The 17,974-nt window shown below is 41.1% G+C and overlaps 1 protein-coding gene across 2 annotated transcripts in view; it reads left to right on the top strand.

Annotated features, from left to right (window-relative positions):
* Positions 1–763: 763 nt before the first annotated feature.
* EIF5B (eukaryotic translation initiation factor 5B) overlaps positions 764–17,974 on the top strand; it is a 41,646-nt gene continuing 24,435 nt past the window's right edge. Inside the window, exons 1-5 of one of the 2 annotated variants that reach the window (XM_060233835.1) lie at positions 764–1,038; positions 12,938–13,063; positions 13,902–13,986; positions 14,547–15,195; positions 16,936–17,153. In XM_060233835.1, coding sequence (XP_060089818.1) covers positions 1,004–1,038; positions 12,938–13,063; positions 13,902–13,986; positions 14,547–15,195; positions 16,936–17,153 — 1,113 coding nt within the window. In that variant the 5' untranslated portion in view covers positions 764–1,003. Of the gene's footprint in view, positions 1,039–12,937; positions 13,064–13,901; positions 13,987–14,546; positions 15,196–16,932; positions 17,154–17,974 lie in introns of both variants that reach the window. The other variant, XM_060233834.1, reaches the window with a different exon arrangement.

The raw sequence follows: 17,974 nt of genomic DNA, 5'->3' as shown, positions 1-17,974 counted from the left end.
GAAAAAAGGCACCAGGATGAAACACATTGGTGGTTGTCTTTTCACTTTTGCTAAGTGATTAATTCCCATTTACTTAATTGGTTCCATTTAACCTTGCTTGTAGTAGTTTAATAATCTCTCCTAATAAAAATAAAAACAAGTCTCGTAGCGTCTTAAAGACTTAACGAGATTCCACCATAGGCTTACACAGGTAGGTTAGATCCAGGTGGGTAGCTGTGTTGGTCTGGAGCAGTAGAACAAAGTTAAGAGTCCAATGGAGTTTTATTCAGGGTGTGATCTTCTGTGTGCAAGCACACTTCCTCAGACAGAATGGAATGGAAACAAATAAACTTACATATAGAATGTGGACAGTAAATCAACTACAGAATAACGAAGATGGTTTTAACAGATTAAAGGAATAATGAGCTTAGTTATATGGCTATCACCTGTTAGGGTTCAACTGTGTGTGGAAGGGAACAACATCATAAGGATATAAATATATCAGAATTGGAGACTGATGTGCCCTTGAAGGCAAGAGGCTGGCATTAGGTTTCTTAATTATAAAGAGTAATAATGTGGGCATCCCATCAAACATCACATTGTATCTGAAGAAGTGGGCTCTAGTGCAGAAATGCCGATGGTGGGATTACATTCTGTTAAGTCATGCCACAGCGAGACACCCGAGCTGTCTATTTTTATATTTACGCCTTTCAGAACTTGCCCAAAGAGCGAGCCTCCTTCGCAGCTGCTCTTCTCCTCTCCGACCAGAGGAGGCGCCATCCTCAACCACGTAGCGTTCCTCACGGCCGCTAGGACTTCCGCTTATTTCCTTCCTCGCATGCGCTTTGGCGTTCTATGCTGGCCGTGCGCCGGGTCGGTCTGCCAGGGAAAGGCGTAGGGCGCCTGCGCGCGGCGGTGACGGCTGCTAGAGGGCTCGCATTGGCCCTCTCCCTCTATGTGCCCAGGCGCGTGTGGATGTGGCTGGCCGGGCCCTGCGCAAAGCGAGAGACGGTTGTGAGCAGCCATGGGCAAGAAGCAGAAAAACAAGAGCGAGGACAGGTAGCCGCAGCAGGGGCGGGCTTGGCCACGAGGGAGCGGGGGTGGTGGTGTGTGCAGGCTCTGGACCTCCTTCTTCCCTTCCCTTCCGCTGAGTCAGGCTTTTCTGCCGTCCCCAGGTCGGCTTTTCCTGCCCTTATTCGTTAACCGGGGAGGGGGGGCAATGGAGGCGGCGACTCTCTTTGGGAGGCTTCTGTCTAGCCTCTGCTCTCCATCGTTCCTGGGTGGGGGCTGTTCCCCTTCAGACCACCCTCGTGTGTGATGGTGGGGCGGGGGACAAGGAGCCCTCGGAAGTGCTGTTTCCTTTCACCTCTATGGCGAGACACTCCTCCAGAAACTGAGAGCCCCCCCCCCCCCCGGGTCCCAGGTTGCCAATCCCTGGATGGTTCGATTAAGAAGCCTCGGTAGAGATCGTTCCGGCCATTATTTCAAGGGATGTATTTGTGCGCTCCCGCCCCAGACGGGTCGGTAATAAGTGCTTTCATGCTCAGCCAGAGTTGCTTTTCCAGTTGGGAGCACCAAGCATTTAACTCTTGACAAATCCCAGGCGGCGGCGCTTCCGCTGCTAAGAGCGCAGAGGTTCCAGGTTGCACAGAAAAGTGGGCGGTTTGGAGCCGAGGGGTCGGGTTTATGGAAAGGCCTTTGCATGCACGTGTAGAGAGAGTAATCTGCATGTCATGTTAAATCCTCATGTGATATCTGTGCTGGGGAAAGTTCATGGTCTGAAATATCTTTTTCATCATGGTTGCTAGTTATTATTAACAGCTGTTCAATGCAGAGGCACCTGACTTTCTGAAATGTCAGTATTTGAAGGTGGGGAGTTACAGTGAGCTTGAGGCAGGGAATAAGTCCTGCGTTATCTTAATGATCTACTGTGTTTTTGTGGTCTGGTGTACACATCATCGGATATATCTGCTAAATGGTGCATTGAGATGCTTTTTGTTTTTGCTGCAGCGGATAAACTCAGTGATCCCTCTGGAATTTGTTAACTGGGTGGGTTATAATAGATATTAGTGGGGCTTTATTCACTAGGTTACAAAATTTCTGGCTTTGATTTAAACTACTCTGAGCTTTGAGACAAATTATCAGAGTTCTGATCTCTGATGGCAGGATTCCGTATAGGAGCTCTGGTAATGTGGTATGTTGTGTATGTGTGTGAGAGAGAATGGGAAGAGGTTAAAAATGGAGGAAGAAATGTTAGATGCCTAAATAGGATAGGCAAATAGGTGAACTAGAATACTTAGATTTTTCAAGTAACCTGTGGATAACATGCTGTTTCTGTCCTGTCACAATGATACCTTAATACCAAACAGGTTATTTTTACGGGGAAAAGATGGAATGGGGAATGAAACATATACTCTATTTCCTTATTTCTCATATATAAGACCATGGTATCATGAACATTTATGAAATATACATTATTTGACTTTTATTCAAACGTTATTAAATATACTCAATGTTACAGATGGAACTAATTCACTCTGTAGTGCTAAGGATATCTTTTGCTAGTAGACACTAAATATAAAGTAAAAGTTTGAAATTATTTTCTAAACAAAAGGGAAGATTGTATTATTTATAAGCAATAGTATAGAAATAGTCATGAGAGAAAATGTTCAGCAGTGGAACAAAGTAATCTGTAGTGGAGTTAATGCATTTTTATATTGAGAACTATCACAATATGCAGTTCTTTTGTCATTATATAGTGTATACATATGAACCTGCCTTTTACTGAGTCAGATCACTGGTTCACCTGGCTCCAGGCCAGGGACAAAAGTGGTTTAAATTTCATATTGGTACTGTCTTTCTTGAAGTCATGTGCCAAAGATTCCAGACTCAATCTGTAGATCTTAGATCTACAAAACAATGGAAGATTTGTGTAAATTAAAGTTTTAACCTTTTCAAAGGTACCAGTTGATAGTGTACACAGGCATGCATGTACATATGTGCTTGTGTTTTCAGTTGCTGCCTGTTTTCTTTCACATTATGCAGAAGGAGAAAGGCAGATGTTTACTTTCTTGCAATGACATGCTGGGAAGCTGAGTGACTAGCCTCAGGTCACCCAATGAACTTCCATGGCACTGTGGGAATTTGAACCTGGCTCTTCCAGATGGCACAGAGTGTTAAAGCTGCAGTACTCTCTGCTCACAACCTGAGTTCGATCCCTAGCAGTAGCTGGGTTTTCAGGTAGCTGGCTTGAAGTTGACTCAACCTTCCATTCTTCTGAGGTTAGTAAAATGAGTACCCAGCTTGCTGGGGAGAAAGTGTAGATGACCTGGGAAGGCAAACCACCCCGTAAAAAAAGTCTGCTGTGAAAATGTTGTGAAAGCAACATCACCCCAGAGTCGGAAACAACTGGTACTTGCACAGGGGGCCTTTCCTTTCCTTTCAGATGGACTGAACCTAGCCCAACATTCCAGGCTTACGTACATCATACTGGCTTACTGACATCTAATCAGAATTGGTGTTGTGAATACTGGGAGCTAACTTCACAAACCCATTCTAAACTTTAAATTAAAACATGGGTAGTATCCTGCTAAGTTCTAGTTATTAACACTTTGCTGCCCCCAGCAGTGGAGGAACATCAGGAACACTGTGTCTTTCCTTTGAGGGATGCAGTGGGAACCCAATATCTACCACACTCCTGAAAATTCTGCAGATAGGGGGTTTGAATGAGGGTCAGTTCCAGATTTTGAGAGACCCTTGGCAGAGTGTGTTCAAAAGGTTCAGGCCCCAGTGTAAAATAATGTTCTACACGGGTGGGGGGGAGGGCGGACGGACACTACATCTTCATTCGCTACTACTAGGCTCTCCCCCAAACCAACCTTCCTGCACCTGCCTTTGTGATCTTCCATTGACTGCTTATGACCCCTTCCATCTACCACACTTATAGCCACCTTCATGCCCTTTCCTCAACAGTGGTGGGTGGTATGCATGCTGCTGTGACCATAAGGGAAATCACTTGCATCACCTGCATGTTCTTCCCTGGTGATGCTGGGCAGCCCAGGTAGCCAGGGGCACAGGTTGGGAAGTGCTTGCAAGTAAGATGCAGGGGGAAGGGTATGCAGGTAGGTGGCAGAGGAGATGTGTGAACAGGGGGACAGCGGCTGTAGCCCCTGGCAAATGGCCACGTCAGAGTATGCTGATGTGACGCTGTTTGAATACCTTCGTGGCATACATAGTTCATTTTGACAGATGGACACATAGAGAAGGAGTCATGGTCTCTCCAGTGATATCATAAAGATGCCTCCATGGTTCAGCTGATAGAAGAAACTCCCACATAAAGCCTGAGGCCTCTCAAGCACAAGGATTTAGACCCCAGTGTGAAATAATGTTCTACGCAAGGGTGGGGGTGGGACAGACACTATAGCAGCAACAAAACAATACATGATGGAACATTTGCAGAAAGCACTCTTATCCCCCAGTAGCTCATTTGAGAAAAGCACCTCTGTGAAAAATGGGAGTGAGAGTGTTTGGAACCCACCAGGAGGAAATGTTTTGACTTGCAAGGAACTGAGCTAAACTAGAAAAGTTCAATAAACAAATATATAAATAAAAATAAAATCTGTTCCTAAAAAACCAGTAAAACCTAAATAAGGTAAGCATCCTTTAATAAATGAATAACATATCTATGATTTGTGAAACATTCCTATTGTCAACTGTAAAAGACCAAACGTGTTTCTGCAATGGAATTTTCCCAGGCCATGTCCTGTTTGATTTGGGTTACATAAGCTGTTAGCAGTGAGCAGGGTTTTTAGAGACTTGAGACAAACACACAATGTTTTGAATCTTTACCACTAAGTTGCTAATAAATGGAAATTGCAAATTAGTTTTATCCTATGTACTTTACCTGCTGATATTCAGTGAAATGATTATGCTTGGAAATAAGTCTGTGAAGATTTACTTGCTGGACATGGTTCAATGAGATGTTCACAGTTTTTCTGCACTCTTGATATTCTATATATTGTATTTTTCTTTTACAAAAGAATGATTGTATATTTAAATTTAAAGGGACATATTGTTTTTTATGGTTTATAGTAAGAATGTTTGACAGATTATGCATTGTTCATTGATTAAAGGAGATATAATTTATTTAGGTTGCATTGATTTCAGAGGCGGGACTTTATTTTTTTATCTAGATCTTTGTTCTTCAACCTTTTCTGGTTGGCTGGGTTTCTGTATTGGCTGCAGGTTTATTCCTGCCTCCTCCCTTTTTTTGCTTATGCTTGCAACAAGCTGATCCACAGCAAAATGGAAGGAAAAGTCTGTACTACACTGCAGATAATTCCTCTAACCATGTGCACAGCTGGACACACAGAAGAAAGGCATATCACTGGGTGGTTGGGACCCACCACTGAAACTGGTGTGAAAAACAACTGTATATATCAAGAGCAAGGAAGACTAGAGAGAAAGGACTAACACATGCTTACTATGCATTTGGTTAGTCCAAACTCTGAATGGGGCTAGTTGTCAGACTGCTATGGAAGAAGCCACAGGCACAGCTGAGATCTTGTACCATCAGACCCAGTTACTGGAGGTAGTTTGTTCATGCTAATTAGGTTCCCCAGATTTGAGCTCGTTTGCTTAACAATTTCTCATGCACTATTCCTCCATTGCATCTGAGAAACATACCATGCTGCTATTCTTTATTAATTCCTCTCCACCTCTATATGTAGCCTTCATGGCTTATAACACATGCCTTGTGATCCTTGTTTGTCCCTCCTCCATGCTACAGCACAACTTTGCCCTGTCTCCTAAGGTGCAGTCCATGCTGAAGATCACTGAGATTGTCATGAACAGGGGAATCAGTTGGAATCTACGAACATCTATCAGACATAGCTGTGAAGTAATCTGTACATTTATTGTACAACGTCAGGATTGGAGTTTTGCAAGCAAGTTAAATTAATGGCATTGCTAACTCCATTGATCTAATAAGAGTCTTTTATACAGATTGAATTTTAAGAACTTTTAAAGCCATGGGGGGTACCCTCCATTTTCATGGAACAAATGAAAAAATTGGGAAGAATAAAGATATATGCGATACAGTTTCCAAATCTACTTTTCTGGTTTAATAATGAAAAGTGCATAAGTTACAAGTCAGTATATAAAGCTGTATGTATTAGTAAATCTATAGGATTTAAAAGTATAAATAATTTAGTTTATTCAGGCAAAATTGTAAATATACCCAATGGTAAGGTGAGAAACAGCAAACTGCTGCACCACATTCAATGTTCTCACTTTTTGCAAATTCCAAAAGGTGAAAAATATTTTGTAGGAGGTCCCCCCGCTCCAGTCCTCCTCAAAATTTCGTAATATTTTCACTGGGGGGGGGGGAGTTCTGGTGGGGGAATGGAAAAAAAATGTACCCCCCTTTTTTTTTCTTGGGCTTTCACCTCTTTAATCCTGTACCTGTATTTACAGACAGAATCTTACATGAAGCTGTTATTTCACTTTGTGTCCATGATAGGTACAGGAGTTCTAGTAAAACAACTATCTGTTAAGAAGTTTGCAATGTCAAAGGAGCCAAACCTTAAACAAGAGGTTTATCAGCTACTCAGTAGAATGGTTAGGTGCAAGCTTCTTACCCATTCCTTATGAGGAGTTGCATTTGAACTCTGACTGGTGTTTCCACTGTGGCTGTTTCATGTGTCTCTGTCTGACACTACGAAGTGAAAGACGTCATGAGTGTTTTGTTAGCAGAAGCAATAGTTGGAATGCAGTGGGTGGCAGCATGATGGTTCTAAGTTCTGCCCTTCAGGAGCCTAAGCCAGTCACTTTCACATGGTGGATTGGAATGCTAGAGAGGAAAAAAGAGTTTGGCAGAGAGAATTGAGGGAGGTTGGATTTTGGTGGGGGAACTAGGGTTCAGAGGTCTGGTTAGGCTGGGAGTCTGTTAAGGGCTCCAGGTATGAAGATAGTTGGGGTCTGAGTGCTGTTCCTATAAAAAACAGTTAAACCTTTCTGTTCCATGTGAAGTCTGGGTCAATCAAACAAGAAACCTTCTTTGTAACTGTTATATCTTATTCAAGCCCCAGCTCTCTGGTACTTTTGTTACTGTAATAGTAAGCGCACTGGAGAAAAGGAGAACCACCAAGCTGCAAATACCACTGGAATAAGCCTGTTTCTTAGTTGTTTCCATCAAGCCTTCTGTGTGATTCATTCAAGCACATAATCCCCTCATAATAGGCCAAATGAATGCTGAGTGGCTTCCTGAGTCCAGGCATTGCCCTCATTGAGGACTTGAAGACTACGTGGTCCCCAATGCCTCAAGAAAAAAAGTAAAAGGGTGTCTTTAAAAGTTTGTAGGGTGTGTTATCGTGACCCAGGTGGCCCAGGCTATCCTGATCACATCCAACCTAGGGACCCCTGGTTAGTGTTTGGATGGGAGACCACCAAAGAAGTCCAGGGTGGCAAAGCAGAGGCAGGCAATGGCAAGCCTCTACCGAACGTCTTGAGTTGTAAATATATGGGGTTGCTATAAGTCAGCTGTGAGTTAACATTTTCCACCACCACCTGGGTGTGAAATTTAGGCTTCTCGTTTCAGGTCTAGAGATGGTGTGTCATCACAGGTAGTCATCCAGAAATGTGATTGCACTCTTTGTGGGGAGTTTTACTGTCCCACTATCATACTGATAGGTACAGAAACTGCCAACTTTTTTGACTGGGGGTGGGGGCGGGTCTTCAATATGCTGGTGTATCTCTTGCCCCCTGTGTGGAAAGCACTGCTAGCAATGGTTGAGGCAGGACGGCTTGTTGAAATAGTACACAGCTGGTCCATGTGGGGTAAGGGAATATATTGCAGGGTTGAGCTAGGAGATTTCCCTACCTTGCTTATGTATGTGGTGTTCATTGTTCTTGCATTCCCAACTGGAGGAGGGTCTTTTCTAAGGCTTAAACAGCACTTTATGACCTTAACAAGCTGAGTCCAGGATTCCTGGCTCTGATTTGTATTCCCTGTAATCACATGGAAGTTGTGGGGAACAACCTTTTAAAGACGACTGCAGATTTATACCCCACCCTTCTCTCTGAATCAGAAACTCAGAGCAGCTTACAATCTCCTATATCTCCCCCCCCCCCCAAACAGACACCCTATGAGGTGGATGGGGCTGAGAGAGCTCTCACAGCAGCTGCCCTTTCAAGGACAACTCCTGCAATAGCTTTGGCTAACCCAAGGCCATTCCAGCAGCTGTAAGTGGAGGAGTGGGGAATCAAACCCAGTTCTCCCAGATAAGAGTCCACACAGTTAACCATTACACCAAACTGGCTCTCTTTTAAAGAGCCCATAGTGAGACCATGGTATGGGGGAGGTGGTAATACTTACACCAGCTTGCTTTTTTGCTGGTGTAATGTTATGTGGGTGTTCTGGTTACCATTGGTGTGGAGTGGCATGCTATTCTGACATAGCTGGGAGGTGCAGTAGCTTGGGGCTTAGTTGCTATCCTAAGCAATTTAAAGATTGGCTTTATGTCTGTACACTTGTTTAGAAAAATGCACAACGACTGAACATTTCAGAAAGTTTTTTATATACTACTTAAACAGATGGTTATAATGTGTATTAAGAAGAATGGCAGGTGGGAGCAAACAGTTTGGATTTTTTTTTCTCTCCAGGATTTTTCAGAACTGGAGTTGCAATTCTAATGGGATCATTTGCGAGGGAAGAGAGAGCTCATGAGTCCCCGTTTGGTTATCCCAATTCCCAAACTGAAAGTATAGAAAGAAGATAATGGGTGGGAGCGAGGGGAGGAGAGTGTTGTGCCTGTTGGAGATGAAAGTGTAGGGAAAAAGCAGGAGCCACTCATCTAGATCTAAGGCTAAATCAATACAAGGTTTTCATTGTTGCAGTGTGTTGCATCAGAAAAAAAATGATTTCCTCATTTCTCTACTTTTGGAAAAGATAAAGCTGCAGAGCAGTAAAAGGCAGGCTTTTGTTCTGACTTATGTGCTATTTTTCTGTATTTTGAAAAAATAGATTAAATAGAAGGGGGAAAATTAATTTTTTGTTTTTGTTCAAACAAAAGAAGAGTGTCTGTTCTGTTCCCTGTTTGCTGCCCTATGCAGCCTGGCAAAAAAGTCTTCCTGAGGCTGAAGGCTTGTCCCATCCCTCAAGGTGGTTTCCCCAGCTTTCTGACTCAATAGGCTGTAATCATGCAGGACACTATTAAGTAAGAGAGCTCGCAGCCGCTCTTCCAGACTCTGGCTGGGCTGAGGTAGGTGGTGTGTGTGTTTTGCTTGAAATGCTTCAGATCTTGTCCTGTAGTACTCATCAATAGGTTCCTTAAACACAGATTTTTTTTGTTATCATTAACTTGTTTAACTGTAACAGATAGTTGATATTGTTTGTTGATATTCCTGCAGAACTGGTTGTTTTATTTCAGACTATGGCATTAATAGTAAAAATGATTTTAACCCCCACCCCCCAAAATAAACCATTGTCTGCAAGTGGCTCATTCAGAAGTAGCAGCAGTTTGATATTCTATGGTTACATACGTTACTGCCTTAACCCATTTAGACTTGCTGTGTTCTGTTATAGATTAACCAAGTAACTTTCCTCAGGGTTATCTGTGGCTTATTTCCAGCTGAAGTTTTCTCAGCCATTGAAATACCTTTGCGTATCAAACACAGAGAGGAATTTCAACACAATTGCTTTAAATTTAGATTATTGGGATATAATGCATTGTAATAATGTTGATGTTTAATTAACTCATATTAAATATCTTTCACTGTGCTGTATTATGTATAGAGTTGTAAAATTGTTAGAAATTTTGAAGTTATGGGTGGAGTGGAAGGTTCCATTTTTGGAACGTAAAACAGAAGTTTTGGGGAAACTGCAGTGTTTGCAGTACTTAGTTTCCTGTCAGCCCTAAGATTATTTTTTTCACTTTAATAACATAAAATAATAATAATAATAATAATAATAATAATAATAATAATAATAATAATAATAATAATAAACTTTTATTTATATCCCGCCCTCCCCGCCGAGGCAGGCTCAGGGCAGCTCACAAGACATGGAGACATCTTTATATATATAAAGATGGCTAGATGTCACTTTCAGGATTCCATTTTATAAGCCAGTTGAAAAAGGACAGTTTTACAAGCCCTGCGGAACTGATTGAAGTCCCGCAGGGCTCGCACCTCCTCTGGTAGTTGATTCCACCAATGGGGAGCCATTATTGAGAAGGCCTGCTTCCTCGTTGTTTTCAGTTTGGCCTCCCTTGGTCCAGGGATTTTTAGAAGATTTTGAGAACTAGATCTCAGTGCTGTCTGGAGGATATATGGAGAGAGGCGGTCCCTAAGGTAGGCAGGTCCTTGGCAATAAATTAGTTTATTCAGTTGTATTGTTCAGTGTATTTATATGTAAACCCCTTAGTTTTCTACAAGGAAAACTGCAAATATACCCAATACTTGAGAAAGAGTTGTAGATTTCTCTACTGTATGCTACCTTAGTACATGTATCTTAATTTTGCCATTTGAGAGGTAGGGAGAAAAGTTGAAGGTAAAAACAGTTTCTTTACTGAAGAAAATAAAGTGTATTATTTGGATAAATATGTTCTCTTACAGTCACACTAGGTATGGTTACCAGCATATTTGGATATCAAATTAAACTTTATAACATTGAAAACACTGAACTGTTCAATAATGTGTTATATTAAAATATATAGCATATTAATTATTGACCCAACTGATTCGCATTTAAGCTATAAATGTTTGAAAATGTTGTATATGTTTACAGTAAGCTTGAGAATTGTCTGATATTGCTGATTGCCTTACATAAATATTTTCATAATGCCATTTTGAATTAGTAAAACCATGTAACTATAATGGAGAATCAATCCATAGGTATCTGGGACGAGGCGGGGGGAGCTGTTTTTTGAGTTAGAGGCATCAAATATTCAGCATAGCATCCAGTGCCTCTCCGCAAAACACTCCCCAAGTTTCAAAAAGATTGGACCAGGAGGGTCCAATTCTATGAGCCCCAAAGAAGGTGCCCCTATCCATCATTATTTCCAAATGGAGGGAAGGCATTTAAAAGGCATGCAGTCCCTTTAAATGTGATTGCCAGAACTCCTTTTGCAGTTCAGTCGTGCTTGTGACACCCTTTCTCCACCCCAAAGTCTCCTAGCTCCACCCCGAGTCCCCAGATATTTCTTGATTCAGACCTGGCAACCCTACCCCGCCCCCCCCAACCTTGACATCTCTAAGTGGATCATAGATCTCTAAGTGCTTTGCACACTTGATAAAATTTTGGGGCATCTTTTTTGTTTCCTTTAGAAAAATGAATTTTGTAGACACCTATGGTTGGTCAGTTATGTGTAGAAAGCAAAGAAACCCCCAAACCCCTCAACATAACCTCTTTTAATTTATAAAAGGCTCTTTCAGGACTTCCCATGTGAGGGAAGTAATTTCAGTGCCGTATATGGCACCAAGAAAGATACCTTTCAACTATATTACGGCAACAAAAAATTGCCCCTTACATAATGCAGCTAAACCTGCAAATATTTAATATGTGGTCTTGCTTCCTTCTCTTTTATTATACTTAAAGCCTTGGGTTCTAGTAGTCTCCTCTTCAGAGGGTGATTCAGATTAGCATCTCCTTTAGTTTCAGCAGTGCTACAGGTTCAGGACAATTGTTAGGACCTTTGGAATTTAGCATTCCCTGACTCATGTTGGATATTATAGCTTTTATATGGTACCCTGTTTAAATTGGATTTATGAGTATTTTAAATAAATATTTCCAGGTATCTCTAGTGCTGAATAAGTTATCCATCTCATATACAAAGTGCTTTCTGTGTGAATGAGCTATAGCAGGGGTAGCCAAACTTGCTTAACATAAGAGCCACATAGAATACACACCAGATGTTTGAGAGCCACTTGAATGTCAGATGTTTGAGAGCGGGAAGGATGGAAAGGAGGGAGGGAGGGAAACAGATGCGAAGGGGGAGGGAGGGGAGGGGAAAAGAAATCAGCTTTTAGATGCATTTGCCAAGCTGCCAGTTGGCTTGGCTTGGAGAAGTGATTTAAAGAGACAAATGCCTTTTTCGAGCTGGTTGGCAGGGCAGTGAGGGCTTTGAGAGCCACACAATATGTGTGAAAGAGCCACATGTGGCTCCCAAGCGGTGGTTTGGCCACCCCTGAACTATAGTTACATATCTTCTAAGTATTTGTTTGGGAAGTGTAATCAAAATGTAGTGAAATCAAAATAATTAAGGGTGGTGCACATTGGTTCACCTTGCAGACAAGGGCGATGAACTCAAGTCTTTTAAAATAAAGGTTAACCAAAGCTGTGGCATCTGGTATTTAAGAAAAATTATATTCGCTGTTGTTTATCACCAGGATAAGCAACCTTTTGGGGGGCCAGAAGTGTCCCTTCCAAAAGGGGTGTCTGCCTGTGAAGATGCTGATGTGCCTGCAAATCACACTAATGGTGCAAGCCACATCCCAGCAGCACTAGCACTATTTCATGGATTTGTCTTGGACTTGAATGTTGGCCATGTGGGAGCTGATTATGGCCACACATTATGCTGCTTGCCTTCTCCTGCATTGCTGCCCGCACAGAGCTGCTAGCGCTTTGATTGCTTGGGTGGAGTTCTGGCCCTGGGAGCCAAGCAAAATGATCTGAGCTGCTGCAAGCACAGAATCAAACTCAAATGTGTGTCTCCATTACAAAGTTATTTAATTACAGATCGGATCCTGTGGATCTGTTCCTCTAATGGTGGCACCTTCCCCTGACACAAAAAGAGAGAAGGCGCTGCTATTAAAGGAATGGATCTGTGGGAAGTTAGCCCAGTTAGAATAACGTGATAAAGTGTGTGCTAAGCTTTTAAAATGAGAATGACTGTTTCATTGTTACTGTTTCTGCTGTCACCATTGATCCTTAAATGATTGGTGATACCTTTCATTCTAGTGCCAAGGATGACATTGACGTTGATGCTCTTGCTGCCGAAATAGAGGGAGCAGGTGCTGCCAAGGAACAAGAGCCTTCGAAGTCTAAAGGCAAAAAGAAAAAGGAAAAGAAAAAACAAGAATATGAGTTAGTATGCTTGTCCATTGTAGCCCTCTATAGTGCATGGGAGCAGGTTTCTGAGTGTACTGCCTTGCTGAAAGAAGAAACATGAACCCAAAGAGATTTTGTGGCTGAAAAGCTCCATATGTGACTTCACAGTAAAATTGTTAGTGGTAGCCGGGATTGTTCAGGGGTGGGATGTGGGTAACGTATATGCATGACTAAATTTAATCTTTCACATCCAGCTCTCACTCCCCCAAACAGACTGTTGCCTTGATAATCCAGTGTCTTGGATGGGGTTTTTATACTTTGGAGATAATGCATGCATAGCATTCTGCTGCTTGACCTAGGCTGAATGTGGATTTGCCTGTTTGACAACTAGTGTTATTAGTGGGCCAAACAGGCCTTCCCCCATGGCCTTCCAGCAAGTTAAACAATGACCACTCTCTGTTCTGTGAAATTTTGTGGAATAGGGGGAGAGATGCAAGAGCATGCATACTACTCTGTCTCCCTCCTTAAACCCTTTCTCAGGTAGGGGACTTGAGAAACAAGGGCACACATATAATAGATTTCTCTGTATCACATCTCTCTCTGTCCCTGTGTTTCTAGTCTTTCCAGGCTGTTTCTTAGCTTGAAGTGAGGGGGAGGAGGAGAGCCAGAAGGTCACAAAAAAGAAGATAATGTATTTTACATTGACCCAGTTTCTGTCCTTCCTTTCAATTCATCTGATCCAAGAAGATGAAAAGAAGAAAGTGGGTTGGGATCTAGAGGGTCAGGCAGCACATCTCTAGCCACTGGATTCAGTCAGACTCCTGCTTTATCTGAAAGTAAGCAATGCGTTAAAAATATGTAATTCTTATTGTAGCGAAGATGATATCTTGAAGGAGTTGGAAGAGTTGTCTCTAGAGGCACAAGGAGGGAAAGCTGAAAAAGAACCACCTGCAGTAAAGGTAAACAAAATTGAACAAAAAGATTGAAATAAATTGTACCAGGAATGCTGTCTTATAGTTGAAAGTCCTTGCCAAAGTGAATTGTGGTGTTTTTTAAAAACTCTTTCAGATTTTAAAAGTGATCTGTGAATGTGTAGGTTCCTTGCCATATGCAAAAATTCCATGTGCAGTGTCTTTGTTCAAACATTTCAGTGACAAAGTAATGTTTACAATAGGGGACTGTGTTGGTGAACTGTCCATCATTTTCTGAACCTGTCACAAAATGACATAATTTTATGTGTTAATCTCACTGTGTGTTGTATGTGGAATGCTGGGTTGCATTCCATACCTTTAATAATTCATACATTGGCTGTGGACAGTGATGAGGCTGCCCGAGAAAAGATGAAATAAGAAACATTGCATATGTTTTATTGGAAGAAGGGAAGTTTCTCGAGTTTGTGTATGTTCTATAGTCCACATCCAGAGAATTCTCGTGTTACAACTTTAATATTTTCAAGCATAAGCCTTTAATTTTCCATTGATAAAATTTAAAAACTTAAAACATCTGTTTGATCTATCAGATAGAGAACGAAAATGAAGAAATTGGTCTTTCAAAACAAGACAAAAAAAGAAAAGGAAAGAATAAAAAGTCCAACTTGGATGATGATGATGACAGTGAAGAAATGGAGGACAAAGAAACAAAGTCTAAGAAAGTCACCAAACCTAAAAAGGAAGCTCCTTCTGGCAGTAGCGATGACGACTTTGATATGGCACTTAAAAAAAAGAAAGGAAAAGCTCAGAAGTCAAATAAGAAACTGGAGCTTTCCGAAGAAGATGACATTAACATTAAAAAAAGCAAGGAGCATGTCCAAGGAGTATCCTCTGGGGAGAGTGACGATGAATCGGTTGAGGGCTCCAAGTCAAAAAAAGGACAAAAGAAAAACCAGAAGGCCAAGGCAGCGGCTGAGGATGAAAGTGATGATGAAGAGGAGGAGTCTTCATTCAAAATAAAAACTGTTGCTCAGAAGAAGGCAGAAAAAAAAGAACGAGAGAGAAAAAAGCGGGAGGAGGAAAAAGCCAAATTAAGAAAGCAGAAGGAAAAAGAAGATTTGGAAGTTAGTAAAGAACAGGGAAAGGAGATTCCAAAGAAAGCTGAAAAAGTAGCAGTTTCTGAATCTGTGCCAGCATCTGGTGCTGTGGAAAAGGGAGAGGCTTCTGTAGTAGCTGAAGGTTAGTAAAACTGGGGAAGAAAATGTGGAAAACTGAAATTTTGTGGGAGGACTTCTACTGGGAACTTGCAAGGCAGGGAAACAAGTGCCCAGAAGTCTGGTTGATTACCCAGCATTGTGTTCTCTCACAACCTAGTTTACAAGTCTTGAGTTGTATTGAGAAAGGCAGAGTATAAATGAATTCTGAAGTAGTTTAATTTGTGATTAGATTCTGAGGCTGTTAGGCTTTTGATGGGCTTTAGAATGTAATGTGGTGAAAACGCTTAGCACTTGAGCTGATGGCAACATTCTGATCAGCTTGATCTCAGCTGCTGGGGATCTTAAAAACAAAACAAAAAAGTAGGCATATGCTGGGAAAATTAATTATGTTAATTTATTTGGAGATGTCCAATAATCAACACAAAAGAAGGGGCAAAAACTCAACCCCAAAATGGATGCCTAAAAGGTTGAGGTTATAAGCATATTTTAAAAAAAGATTAAACAAAATATATCTTTCCTATTTCAGTGCACTTAAGTAGTTCATTACAAAGTAAAATAGGCTTTTAGGTCATACAGGTAATATACTGTACAGTAGGCATTATAGACAATGCAAAATACTCTTAGTAACACCAGTTGGAACCAATAAAATTGGACCAGACACATTTCAGCTACAAAGACCTTCTTCTGTGGTCCCAGTTTAATGCCACATATACACTGTTTGAAGGAAATCTGTACTGTAGTTAGCCATGTAAGCTATGGTGGGGGCCTAAAAAAATAATACAGGATCAAATGAATGTTCTTGATACTTTTCAAAATTATTAATAAAACAAAATTTATAGCAAAATAAACGTACATTCCAAACTATATTATTTGACACAGAAATACTCTGTGGGAGTATTACATCTGGCTCCTGATCTTTATAGCCACACCAAAGGGAATGAGAGATAGTATAATTATACTGTAAAAATATATTTTTAAAAAAACACTTAAGAATAACTTCTCTGCTAAGGATACTAATAATAAATGCAAAACAAATTCACAAGTATTGCCAATGAAGTTTGTAGGCAAATTTACTGACCTGAATACAGCAGTTCCTTTACATGCAGTGTGCATATATGTGCTGCAGCAGTAAATTAAGAAGATGGTTATAGGTAATGTGTTCTCATCCAATGTTATTGGTTTATTGGTTCCAATCAGTGCTAACTAAGAATATTCTGCATTGTATGTAAAGTGTGCTACATGGTGTATATTCTGTATGGCCTAAGGGCCTATTTTGTTTTTGATGAACTATTTCAGTGTACTGAAATAGTAAAGATATATTTTGTTTAATCTTATTTTGTACATTTGTAACCTCAATCTTTTTAGTATCTGATATCCAGTAATCAGCCATGCTGCTGCTTTGGTTTGCTGGCTCATTTATTTGACTGTTGTGGTTGCAAAAATTAATGCTTCTGCTGGATGTAATTTACTCCTCCTGAATCCAAAGGTTCATGAGGCACATGACTGCTTCTGAGCAGAGCCTTCTTCAGGGAGAAGTGCTCTGTCCTGCAGGGTGAATTGCTTCCATGACTTGTGCAAACTTTAGCAGCAGGTGTTTTGGGAATCAGTTGCTGGAGGAGGAAGAACGTGAAGAAACAGCGTTGTGTATTCACAAGGTCTCGGGGACACCTTAAAGAGCTATTTGGCTGCCATCTTTAATTCTTCTGTTTTATAAAAGGGGCCTTTTGAGTTGAAATATGGAAATGTTTGTCTTGCTTAGCAGATGATAATGAAGGAGAGAAGAAGAAGAAAGATAAAAAGAAAAAGAAAGGCGAAAAGGAAGAAAAAGAAAAAGAGAAGAAAAAGGGTCCTAGCAAAGCCACAGTGAAAGCCATGCAGGAAGCCTTGGCTAAGCTAAAGGAGGAGGAGGAAAGAGCAAAGAGAGAAGAGGAGGAGCGAATCAGACGATTGGAAGAGCTAGAGGCTAAGCGCAAGGAGGAGGTACTGCAAACTTTCGTATTGAAGGGTGGGGAAGGGTAAAAGTGTTCTGGCTTTGAAGTGTGGATCGTGTTGTGTTTCTCACAAACATCATCATTTATCTGCTTCTGATAAATATTCCTATGAGATGCAAAGGAGGAGGAAGGAGACCAGCAACTCATGGATATGATTAACATGAGTCCCTTTGTAAATGCCCAAAACCAAGAACACAATCCATGTAATACAGGATCAGCCCAGTGACATGTAGTGGTAAGGAGCTTTCAAGTTCACTAGAACTCTTCTGCAGAGTGGATGCTACAAAAAACATTGTTTAAAAGGAGCTTTGGGAAGGGAAAATGTTCCAGGAGATGGTGTTAGGTCCTATTAAAGCCTGTACTGGATATTAGATGCAGAGCAAATTCAAACTATTGGTTTCAAGTTTACTTCAAGACAGAAGGTAATAAAATGGTTGCACTCCATAGAGGAAACAGTCCAACAAATATCTCTAGCTCCGTAAACCAGTGAGACTCAGAATCCCTGTTGAGAACTAGAAATTACCTAGAAGTTATTGTATTAACTTCTGAGGAGTTTAAAATTTGTTAACTGAGGAGTTTAAAATTTGTTGCATGAAGCCTAGAGTTGATCAATGACCTTTTCTGTTGGTTGAATTCAGGGATCGTAAACATAGAATGAGGTAGTTTACAGCCCAAAAGCAAAACTCAAATGTCACCATCCACAAGTGTCAATGCATTGAGTATACCACCAAATAACATGCATTAGTCTGGTAATTGCTGTCTGTCAAGCTCTAGCACAACGTAGTAGAAAGGATAATAGATGTACCCTTG

The sequence above is a fragment of the Heteronotia binoei genome, chromosome 3 (genome assembly GCF_032191835.1).
Source record: "Heteronotia binoei isolate CCM8104 ecotype False Entrance Well chromosome 3, APGP_CSIRO_Hbin_v1, whole genome shotgun sequence".
NCBI classification, from domain to species: Eukaryota; Metazoa; Chordata; class Lepidosauria; order Squamata; family Gekkonidae; genus Heteronotia; species Heteronotia binoei.
The sequence above is the reverse complement of the archived record's forward strand: the minus strand, read 5'-3'. Positions and strand labels throughout refer to the sequence as shown.